The 12,717-nt window shown below is 35.7% G+C and overlaps 1 protein-coding gene across 2 annotated transcripts; it reads right to left on the bottom strand.

Moving 5' to 3' along the window:
* Positions 1–570: 570 nt before the first annotated feature.
* phlda3 (pleckstrin homology-like domain, family A, member 3) lies at positions 571–5,634 on the bottom strand. 2 transcript variants are annotated; one of them, XM_088922441.1, is made up of 3 exons: positions 5,501–5,634; positions 4,715–5,300; positions 571–2,451 (listed from the first exon to the last, which is right to left on the bottom strand). In XM_088922441.1, the coding sequence occupies exon 2, from the start codon at positions 5,162–5,164 to the stop codon at positions 4,724–4,726; it is 441 nt and encodes a 146-aa protein (XP_088778567.1). In that variant the 5' UTR covers positions 5,165–5,300; positions 5,501–5,634; the 3' UTR covers positions 571–2,451; positions 4,715–4,723. The 2 variants fall into 2 exon arrangements, with proteins under 2 accessions (XP_088778567.1, XP_088778568.1); XM_088922442.1 differs by having other exon boundaries at positions 4,715–5,621.
* Between the last annotated feature and the right edge of the window lie 7,083 nt (positions 5,635–12,717).

The raw sequence follows: 12,717 nt of genomic DNA, 5'->3' as shown, positions 1-12,717 counted from the left end.
AGTCCCCTCACATAATATTCTACTTAACAGTTACTCATCACCCATCAAAACGCATTACTGAAGTATCATTCTACATCTCTGAATACCAATATGTCATAAAAGTAATATGTATTCCACAATTTTGTTCTTTGTAAGGCTGCCAAAAGGACAGACTATCCAAATGACGTGCACTTGTGTTTGATTATGTTAATTAAAGAATGTTCCTGACAATATAAAAGAAGTGCAGAAGGATGCAGTATATTTTTTTATCTCCTGTGTCCTTATAAGTCTACATTAGGAATTATTTTTTCCAAATAAAATAAAATGCATTAATTAATTCAAATATTCTCAAGATGCTTTTATTTGCTATTATTTCTGCTGCTACTACCACTATTCTTAATAATAATAATATAAAAAAGAAAACACTTTAAGCAAAACCTTAGTCTGTTTCAGACAATTCGATATTTAAAACTTCTTGAAGCAATGAGTAAGGGCATAAAAAAGGAAACCGAGACCAAACAACACCCATTCATGACCCAAGAACATTCAGACATTATCCAATCACATCTTCATCATGTGAAAATAAGATTCTTTTGTTTTTCTCAAAAGCATATTTAATAATACATTGAGTCAACTGTATTGAACTGTTCTTGTTTACACCTTCACAAAAAAGTCAGACATGAATCCTGTAGGAGAAAAGCTGTCTTAATTTTTCATGCATTAACACTGTTTAATTTCTCATGAGCCTAAAAACATTCTATTTCTGCCCACACATCACTCATGTCTGAAACCTTTGTAGTAGTAAAACCTAATAAAAGAAAATACAAATAAAAGGTCCAACTTTCTAATGTTATCACTAGTAACAATGAAAGTCATAACCAGTGACCTTATGTTGTTCCTACAAAAAAACTCCTTTTGGGAGACATACATTCTAAAATAATATATTCAAGTGAACATTTCACTATTTAACTGTTTATTGCTTATTTTTTCCTCTTGATCGTCAAATACTGACAAATGCTTTTACTTCAATATGAGGTTTGCTACATATTTGCAAAATAAATGGAAACTGAAAGAAACTTGGTAAAGAAGTAACAATACAGGAAAGTGTATGACATCATAGGTTACTTAAATTTATTTGAATAATATAAATGTTATTTTTTCCCCCAACAGCACAAAAAAAGAGTATTGGGACAAAAAGTTTTAAAAACAGTGAAGTATTGTGATATCTGATGTTCTATGGTTAGCAGAATTACAAATATCTTAATAATCTGACCTCAAAATAATGCTTTACTGTATATATAAATAGATACATTATTTGTGCAGTTATTACATTTTAGGACTTCAAAGTCCAAAAGTCATCCATCTTCATGTATATTATTGCCTCAACATCTTCATCATAGCAAGTGGCACTGAGGTTTTAAGCTTTTTCAATTAAAATACTTACAGTATTTGTGATTTAAATATTTTATCACAGGGCTAAGAAACAAGTAGTTGGCTTGTAAATCAATACAGCCAGATTAATGATTTTTTTTCTAATGAAATTCGTACATTATGATACTGTCAGAGTATTTAAAAAAATAAAAGCTTAATATTTCTGAAGTAAGTTCTGGGTATTTCCTCTGAGTCTTACTTGAGACTTAGCCTAAGGCTCTACAAGACTGAATGAATGAAAGAATGAAGCAATGACACAAGAATAATGAAATCTATTTTAAAAAAAATCCCCTACATTTCCAACTCAGTACAGCCCCTGCCATGAACAACCTTTGTTTTATAAGTATGGAGTCCTGTTCCTGTCCCTATAATACTAGTTTTCAGGAGCCTGCTTGAGAAACTAAAAATCATAAACGGGTAAAATGGAGTCTTTTTACAACCAAATGTAACCTCATCTAAATGTCAACTTAAACCTAGATTTTGAATTAAATGAAATACATGGAAATATTCTAGAAAATGTCTGCACCTGCCTTATATCAGGATATGAGTTATTAGGCAGAAACCCAGAACCTGAGCAAAGTGCAGACTTGTTGCTGTTCAACAAAAAAACTGTCAGTGTGCATGGAAAACAAATTTACAGTAAGTAGTTGCTAGACAAATGAAGATGTCACATAGCATAAAGAAAACTAAGTAGAGATGTCATTGTCCATAGACGTGTCATTTTGTCATTTAATCTTCAGTCAGTGAAATCCCGAAGTCTTCAAATATTTGAGGCAAACAATCCACTCATCTACAAAACAACATCATGCACTTTGTCCAAAACTTTGCAGATGATGTTTCATGACAGTTCCATACTTATAATAGGATGATTTCCAGTAATGCAGGTATAAAAGGGTTAGTGTCTCAGTTTTAATTTTGAGAGCAAGTCATCAAGTTCACTGTAATCGTATTGATGAAAGGTTGCATTTACCCAGGTTCTGTACCTTCTGTACCTTTTCGGTCTTGTAATTTTATGCAAATCCAATCATGAGTGTGCATGGTCTAGAAGAAATAAAAATAAAACAAAATTAGGCATTGACAGTTTACTTTAAACAAATAAGCTGAATAGGTCTAAACCATAAAACAGACATGATATCTAAAGGTCTTTCTTTAAAATTAATGTATTTTCTTAAATCAATGTAATTTGTTTCTCTTTATAAGCTGACAGTAAATATGTAAAGTGAAAATGTGGATATTGATAGTACATTTCAAACACACAAATCTGTACTTTATCGATCCTTCATTGATCCTTATTGTACTTTATTGGTCCTTCCATGTAGTAAAAGCTAATAAGTTATCTGAAGACACAAAGTAAAACATCCTTAATCTTTTGTGAAAACATCCTTCCATAAACAAGCTTATTGTTTACCATTTCTCTGTGCCAAAAATACACTGAGCTGAAGTAATAATTTCTGACTTTAAAGACCATGACACCTCATCCTTTGAGTCCTAATTCCCAAAAATTACAAATCTGATTGGAAACCAGGTAAGTACAGATATAAACTTAATTAAATCCTCAGGCAATAAAGTAGTATCCTGTATGTCACTAAAACAGCAACAATTTCTTTCCAAGAGCTTCAGAATACCGCAGCATAATAAGATTTAATGATCTTACTCAGTACAATCTGAAAACTGTTCTTTTCTCAATTCAACCTGAATTAAGAAATGATGCAACACAAAATGCAATATTTTTAATATAAGATATAATGCATAACTCATTTTTATCTCTGAAAATACTTTTTATACTGTGACACTTTGCTAATTGTATTAAAAAAACATTTACAGGTACTAACATTTTTTTCTTGTGAGCTCTTGGCAACTGAAAGACTTCTAGCCTATGAATGGCTACACAGCTGGAGTGACTTTGACCATGAGTAAAAGTGAAAAGCCAATGTCTTTGTTGCAAATGACAAGACTTTTCTTTCACTGTCTTCCTGAACTTCTTGCAGCTCTGGAAGTTGTGTGCAACTCTATAACTTGGAATGCATGGACTGCTTAAGGTTCTTAGTCTCCATTAACATGAGCTAGACATTCATTCCACAAGTGTGAAGGCTATTTGTGTCTTCTAACATCACCGGAAGCAAAGTAATGAACTTGGAGATCACTGACTGACTACATGTCTACATTTAAGTGCAAGTTATCTATAGCATATATATCTAAATACATATATCGATGTCACTTAAGCACATTATTTTCAGTGCCTTACATCTACCACAAATAAACTGTAAAGCTGTCACCTGTAAAATGGGACTGGATTCTCCTAGTACATTTTAGAATGCTTTGCCAGAATATCCCAGTTAATGATCTGGCTTGGTAAACTGAAGCAGTAGCAGAGTGGGGGTTATTAAAAGTTTTTTTTTAAATCCCTCCAAGTTTCCACCACTGTATCACTCATTAAAAATTGGGCTAAACATCCAAGATTGTGAAGCCTGAGGTCACAGACTCCAAAAAGAACCTATAAAATATTAAATGGAAATGTAATTCAAATAAGAAAGCTTGCTTTTTGTAGCCTAAATAGATATTTGTAGGGAGGATTCTGTATAACTTCAGCACTTTCCAAGAGAAAGTAACAGTCTGATGTGTTTAATTTCTCTATGGCACAGTGGTCTCTGGCATGCATGTCTTGTAAACCTAAAACTGACAAAGCAGTAAATATAAATTACCTGGTATTACATTTCTTGTATCATATATCTTACACCTTATAGGTATGACATCACAGTAAATTTTAGCCTCCTCGTCATAATACTGAACATATTAAACAGAGCAGTCTGTACTCCTTACCTTTCAAGGACATCTATTAAATAGCCATAATCTCCGAGTATCATAATGAAACTGTAATATTTTTTCAATTTTTCAGAATGCTGTTGCCTTGAACGCCTAGCTGCATATGAAAGTAATTCCAAAAAGGGCCAATACTGGTAAAACCGGGCATCCTGACAGAAAGAAATCTGCCTGAAAGCGTTGCCAACTTTCAAAGACAAATTGTTACTGCCTCACGACTGTAAAACAGATGTTATGTTGGAAGGTTAGGCACAATTAACTCCACAGGGAGTGTGAGCCGTTCTTGGTAAAATATTGTGTAATAGGAATAAATTACAAAGGCTAGCCTTATCTTTACCTCCCCCCCCCCCCCCCCCCCCCGCCAAGTAAAAAATGTGCCTTCAAACTTAAGGGCAATCTAAATCCTAGAATGCTGGTAACCATAGTTAATACAACGCTAAACATCACCAGCACTAGGTGCTACTGTACAATTCTGAAAACCAACCTCTTCTTGTCACGATTCTGGTGCTTCATCATCCCCGGTGCTGCCTAGGTGAGACAGATGTCTGGTTCTTCCAGTCTGCACGGCAAGAAGGTTTTTAAAGCGGACCAAGGCAAGTGCTATCTCAGCGTTCCAGGCGGTCCCATCTTGCTGGCATCTGAAGTCAATTTCCTTGCCCCCTGCCATGACGATGGTAAAGTACACCAGTCCCCGCTTATATTCGACACAGTCCACCGTGGCCATCCGCTCAAATCGTAGCTCCTTAGCTTTAGATTGAGGCCCGGAGCCGGAACCGAGTCCAGTGGCCCCGCTACCACCACCGCTCCGTTTCCATTCAAAAAGACGCAGTCCATCCTCTGTCAACACGCAGCGTTTCTTCTTCCACAGCTGCAAAAGACCGTTGCTCCTTTTTTCTAAAAATCCTTCTTTCAGCTCTTTCTGTGGATTCATCATCACTCCAAAGAGCTGGTCAGTCTCACCGTGGCACTAAATATGTATTCAGAGACTTGTTTCGCAGCGCCCCTGGGTTAGTTTTTCATTCTATGCATTGTTCTTAAACATCTGGATACTCCGGACAGTGTGTTCGCCACTGAAAGAGAAAGAATCGCACGGTATTTTCAAGGACCGCTTTTCGAAGCCTATTATTATTATTAGTAGTAGTAGTAGTAGTATTAGTAGTATTCACCCAAAAGGCAGCTGTTTATGATGCGTACATGAAGACGTTTCTTACATATTGTGTTTCTGTCGTTTGGTATTCGAGTAATAATTTACATGTGCGTTTTTGAGTACCTTGCATTTAAGGCGCTGTGTCCAGCTGAAGTACGACCCGATGCTACTGCTTGTTGTCCCGATTTCAAGGATATGTTTGTACTTGCCCAAAGCTGCGGTTTGCCTGCCTTTCAGCGAGCAATTCAGTCAGCCCAGCCCCGGCCTGTGATGTCATGTGCGCTAGCATCGTGTTAAACATTACACTTTTTCCTCGCCTCGGTTACTGCTGACTGTCAGTCTTAACAGCTGTTACTCATTCACAAGTCGGCCGGCTGACCTGGCGTATTATTATTAAAAGTATAACAGGAAACAAATGGATACGTCACTCGTTTTTTGAATGCTAGCACTTACGTCTTCGGTCTGAAATCCTCATTTGTAGGCTCAAAGGTTTCGAAACTGCTGACGCTACTTTCTTTTAAAGTTAGTACCTGACAGTACTGTAAGTCGCTAGAAGCATTCTGATGGTATAGTAATTTTCTTTTTGTAACCCTAGACACACTTACCAGTTGCATAATCAGTACCATGCACATTTTCTATAATTGTTAATATTATCCCGTTCAAGTTCTGCGTTAGTCAACAAGAAGATATGATGATGGCATCTCTCTGTTCTGAAAATATTTATGTTCTTTTTTCATATGTAAAGTATTTGGCTTAATGCAACTGTTTCCAAAGACCAAAAATACTGTCTTCTTTTTCATCTGAGTTCTGAAACACATTGTACTTACTGTATAAACAAAGTTAGTAAAATCCATTTTTAATTAAATAACAGGAATAGGAGAATTACAAAGTAGGTTATTGCAAGCAAGCCCTTCTTGTACTAGTATTATGTTGTTTCTTGTATTGAATGTCTGTTTATGCTCATTTTTAAGGTTTAGCCAGTGTAATATTGTTCATTCTTCAAAAACAGTTAAGGCTATGGTAAAGGGAAGTTCCATACCCTTGATAAAAAGTTTTCTGGAAATTCTTTATCATTCACTATCACTTTTTAAAAATGTGTTTACTGTATTCCTCACACAATGATACTGTATCTCAACTACAGCTTTACATAGCCATTATCATTTGCTTTACACTCTGTTGCTTTAGGTCAAGAAAAGGTTTGTTGATTCTGATTTTTTTTTAGCATCAATCAATAAGCCAGGTGCACCAGTTCTGGATCCCTTCCTAGTTACTAGCATTAGTAAGACTGTTGTCCTAGATGGCACATATAGAATACTGATTCGAGTCATATTTGTCTTGGTCTTTAACGTCGTAGCTAAGAATTAACCAGATCCTGCTTTGTCAGAGGAATGGTTCACAACCACTGCTGTTTCACAGATTATTTTTTCCTAGACCTTACAAACCTGATGAGACGTATCAGTAAACTACTGATACCCAGTCCTGGTGTTGGAGGGCTGGTATATCTACAGGTCTTTCGAGTTGTTTTTACAACTTCAGCACCTCAACAACTAGAATAAGTTGGTAAATTGGTCTAAGACAATAATGAACAAATTTAAACTGTTAATAACTTAGCTGCACTGAAAGTCCATATGGACTTTAAGCTGTTAATAACTTAGCTGCACTGAAAGTCCCTATGGACTTTCTGATGTTAATAACTTAGCTGCACTGAAAGTCCCTATGGACTTTAAGCTGTTTTGTAACACTGGAACACTTCAGAGTAAGCACCAGATGAAGGGGAGGGTTATTGTAAAGTTCTAAATGTTTTATGGTCTATACATTAATAATATCTATGAAACAACCCAGAGATCTACCAGAACATGAGGAAAAAATGTTCTTTGTGAATATGACTCCAAATTGCATTCTTCCTTTCTAAATATAATTGTTTTTGCATCCATCCATTTTCTAACTGCTTTATCCAATAAGGTGTATAGCCACAGCCACAGCCTATCCCGTGAAGTAATAAGTAGAAAGGCCGGATACACCTTGGACGGGACACTTTTTTTGTTTTCCTTTGAACAAAAAGAAATAGATTGACAAGACAGAAACAGCAGCCACACAAGGTCTACAAATAAATTGAAGTAGATAGAACACATTGATATTACTCTATATCACAGCTTAGTCTCTGAGGATGCAAGTCAGAAAGCAAAGCCAAAATTGCTGTTTGCTATTAGGTATCTGATGACAAAGCCAGAAACCCTGAAACAATACTATCACAGTTCTATATTCACAGTCAGATTTTCACAAACATGCTTCTTATTGAGGTGGTTGTACAGTATGTTCCATAACAGACCCATTACTTTCAGGATCCCAACCATCCTGACCATAAACTGTTCTTCCCCCTGCGCTCTGGCAAGCAGTACCTCATTATTAAAGCACGGACCTCTAGACTTAAGAACAGCTTCTATCCCACTGCAGTATGGATCCTCAACAGCTAACTGCAATGCCTCAGACTCAATACACATCTGCACTTTTTGCTTTGTCTACTATGTTTTTTTTCTCACTACTACATATGTATTGTCTCACAACATATTTTTTCTCCCTATTGTTATTACTTAATATGTTTATAAATGTACCATCTACATTGTATGGTGTTGTTGTCTGTTGTATTGTGTATGTCCTGAGAGATCAGCGCTAATAAGAAATACAATGTACATGTACATAATGGCAATAAACTCCTCTACTTTTTTTTAACAGATATTCTACTTTTTGAGATAACCATATACAGTACAACACCATGTCAATGTCATCTCAATGATAAGACAATTACCTCCCAATTGCCCAGAGCAACACATGTAATTTTTCAAATTTAACCATGTAAGTAAACCCTGGCTGTGTACTGGTGTGATAACTCAATCAGATCCTGTGGAAAATACAGTACAAAACATGTGTCATAATCAGAAAACAACAGCCTTCTCTTTAGCCCAGAGTCTGTAGAACATTACCAAATCTGCTCAAGAATTCTTTGTATAAATACAGCCTACAAAGAATCTCAACATTATAGAACCATTAAAAAACATGAAATACTATTTAAAGACCATAAATAGTAGTCCATTTTGTGAATGATAAATAAAACAGTTTATATAATTAAAAATACCTTATTATTTTGTGTATGATAATTATAGAAGTATAATTTATAATTATTTATGTCTCATTCATAACTAATCACTAACTATAATTCATGTTTTTTCTTTTTCATTCAAAGTTTTAAATATATGATTATATTATGAGCATCAAAAGGAAATTATCATACTATGTGTGTTTGTACAAAAATAGTATAGTAAAATAAAAAAATAAATAGGTTTGAATATAGGCAAATTGCTTTTGAAATCATTTTGATTGATCATTCATGGCTGGCTGTGATATACAGTAATTGTGTGACTGCTGCAATCCACTTAATCACCACATTACTGACAGAGTTGATCTGGTGATAATGTTGAATATCAGACATGGTGAAAATAAAAAAAGATAAACATATAAAGAAACCAAAATATTCCACTTATTAAAACAATAGTTGTTATGTTGGAGAACACCTTAGGGTGGACTCACCAGCATTTAAACCAAGTCCTTGGTTGGATGTGACAAGGACATAGAGAACAATGTGATATTTTTTTCTTTACAGAGTAACAAATTGATGGAAAACTGTGTTGATCTGGCTAGGAGAATCTAGTGACTAGAGAACGGAACATTTGGTGATTAATGGCAACCTGATTGCACAATACCACATTGATCAGGCACCAGGACATCACTTGCTGTTCTTCCTCTAGTTTCATCCTAACATAATAACATGCCAGCAGGAAAGGGAATGTCCTCATTCTACCCACGTAAAAACGTTTTTCTTGTGAGAAGAGAATGTGGCCAAACTGCTGAACATTTATGTTATGAGCTGGTAGATTATGTGCCATCTGGGACTCGGAGACCAGAGAACAGACACATGGCTTGTCCAGGTTCTTCCGAAAAGAATGGGGCAGAATCCCACAAGAAACATCTGCATCCTGGCACAAAGCATGAATCACAGATGTGCAGCATGTATTCTTTCTAATGGTGGCCACATACTGTATGCTGCTAATGTGTGACTTTCACAGTGGATTAGCACAGTTTATGACAAATGTTAATCAGCATAATTTACCTTCACCTTTTGTCATTTCAGCAAAATGTCAGTTCCTACAAAAAAGATTTTGTGATTTTCTTTATAATTAATTCAATAATATTTTGCAATTATAAGTAATAGGTTTCTTTTCATGATCAGTATACATCATGCTATTTGTATGTTGGAATTTTACAATGTTTTCTTTTGGTTGTTTCTTTCAAGAAACAAAGGGACTTCCTTCAGCTTCAGTACATATATAATTTATACTGCATCCTTAAACAATGAAATGCCGAAAAAGATGTCAAGAGTCACTTTTTTAGAAAACATAGTAAGGTAATTCAGGTGGGTAGCTGCGTCAGCATGCGTAGGCTGCAAAGGAACAAGTAATAGGTTTATTCCATGCTGAAAAAAAGAAGAAAGTGAACACAACGTTTCGGCCGTGGAGCCTTCTTCAACTGAAGAAGGCTCCACGGCCGAAATGTTGTATTCTCTTTCTTCTTTTTTACAGCATGGAATAAACCTATTACTTGTTCCTTTGCATAGTAAGGTAATGACTGAACCCAGAAACTTCTTCCCACGCATTTGCAGTGTTCACAGTTACAGTATTAACTGCAGACCACTAGGGGGCAGATGGACATCACTTTTTCAGACTTTTTTACAGTACAGGGCTATGCTGTTAGTAATGAGCAGCAAAGCATACTTACCTTTGTGTAATTACCTCCACTAAAATTGACATTCTTCTTACCATGAAAAGTATTAACATATGCATGGCCCAAGCATTTCAAATAAAAGAAGTTCAATATCAATAATATAAATATTAATATTTAAAAAGTGTCTAAAATTTCTTGTGACATCACTTTGCATCTTAGACATATTTATGATTATAATGTCTCTTCAGACCCCACAGAGAGTGAAGTTCAATGGAACAGAGAAGGTACAACAATACTTGATAGTTTTATAGCAATTGGCATAATGATTTTTTTAAGAATTAGGTGTTTTGCTTCAGACTGTACAGTATATCAGCATTGCAATAACACGTAGGAAAAACTGATCAATGTCATCAACAGGAGATAACAACTACCAGCCATCCTCTCCAGCTTCAGCTGGCTGAAGCTCAACAAGAAACACTTTGGCTGATCAAACGTCACACAAAAATTGAAGGTTTCTTTGATCTATTTTGTTTGATATTTTTGTACAGATTTCTTGCGATATATATTATCTGTTTTCTTAGTGTATACCCTCATACAGGGTGACATCCATTGCTTAGATTTTTTAATTAAAAAAGGAAACTATAGATATAGTCATACGTTCCATAACTGTACTGTCACGATCATCATCCCTCCTCTTAAGTGTGCTCTGGCCCTTTCGTATTTTAGTTGATCTTGTGCACCTGCCTCCTGTTTTGTCTGTCATTATTTAAGCCTGGCGCTCTCGCTATTCCTGGCTCAGCATTGGGAGAAGGACGCCCAGAACCCCGCCTACCAGCAGGTCCAGGAGAGAGAGCATAGGCTTCATCACGGTGTCCTGACCATCTGAGTTCGGGGCTCAGAGTGCCTGGCTCCGTAACCCTGTTTTTTAATCCCTGTTCCTGTTCCGGATCTCGTTCCAGATTTTAACCTTATTTGTCTGTGATGGATCTCCCAGTTTCTGGACCCTGGACTGCACCCTAGATTTCCCCCTGGACTGTTTGGACTTGTTTGCCTGCACTACGCCCCTGAGCACCGGACCACCGTCGTCACGATATGAGAGCTGTATTTCTTTAGTGCAACAGTATACTGTATATCACATTGTCTTTCCAATTAGCACAGTTGTTAGCATTAGTTCCTGCATCGAGTTTTTATGTGCTTCCTCTTGTTCACCTGGGTTTCCTCCAGATACTCCAGGTTCTTCCCACACTCCTCCCACAGCCTACAGTCCAAATGCTGGTAGACTAATTGGCTTCTGTAAAATTAGGCCTGGTGTGAGTTTATTCATGTCTTTGTTTGTGTCTGCTCTTCAAATGACTGGTGTGCTGTCTTGCATCTGTTGCTTAGGTTCTAGTTTCCCCCATGACCTTGTACTGGATAAAGCAGGTTTGATGGATGAATGAATGGATGGATGGATTTGGGACAGACAACGTGAGGAAGAGATCCTGAGGTGTAGAACATATGTTAATGTTTTACCAACAACATAATGTAACTGGATTAGGTTTTTTTATGTGCTTTTGGACAAAATTGTAAGTTTCTGTGACCAGAAAGCATTTGAATGTCTATTTGTGTTCACAGGTCTGTGTTTATGTTACTATATGTTAACCCACTTCTGAAAATACTCAGTGACATTAATTGTTTTATTATTACTTGCCTAGGTTAATCTACTAAGCACGTTTCTGGGAGAAACTAAATATACTATTTAAAAATAAATACATATATTTCAATATTAGATATACATTTTAAATATACATATTTAAAATATATATACATATTTAAAATGTGCCATTACATTTTTCTGCTCAGCACTTGTCTGAATAGTATCTTTATGGGTGAGTACAGCTTGAGTGCCTTTTTATTTGTAACCACTAGTCTTGTATTTTAGATGAAAAAACGTAACCTTTAATTTGTGCTTCCTCATGACAGAGTGAGATAATGGGTTTCTGCCAAGGATTTTTTTCTGTAGTACATTGAATCTTGGCATCTGTCGGGACTTTCCTTTTAGGGAAAGACCTGTCTGCTGTTTATTACTGACAATGTTAAGCAGCAAACCTAGGAAACTATGCTTGCTAAGAGCCAGTAAGCTAACACTATGCAGATGTCTCTTGATCCAGTCTTCCTCTTTCACCTTCAAAACAAGTTCCTTTTTTGTTACTGTATGTGCTTGTTTTAGGAGGCCTAGATTTGGTTATTCTATTACTTTAAACCACCAATTACACTACATAATAATGTAGGCTGTTCGCTCAGTAATGACAAATACTTCACATTTATTTTAAAAAGCAAACTGTCTTGTAAATAAAACTCTTACCATGTGGAGGTTTGACAATTTAATGATTTAGCAATTGCTCTTTCTGAAATTTATTCCATGACCGGTTGCTGTATATTACTATATGTTATTAAGATATTAGATTATTTAGATATTATAATACTATATAAATACATTGTAAAAATGATGTATATGTATAACTGTGTGAGTGAGTGGACAACATTTTAAGTGTATTAAATCTAAAAATGTAATCTGCATAACA

This window comes from Atractosteus spatula, chromosome 7 (assembly GCF_055471065.1).
Source record: "Atractosteus spatula isolate fAtrSpa1 chromosome 7, fAtrSpa1.hap1, whole genome shotgun sequence".
Lineage (NCBI taxonomy): Eukaryota > Metazoa > Chordata > Actinopteri > Semionotiformes > Lepisosteidae > Atractosteus > Atractosteus spatula.
This window is presented reverse-complemented; position numbering and strand designations above follow the sequence as displayed.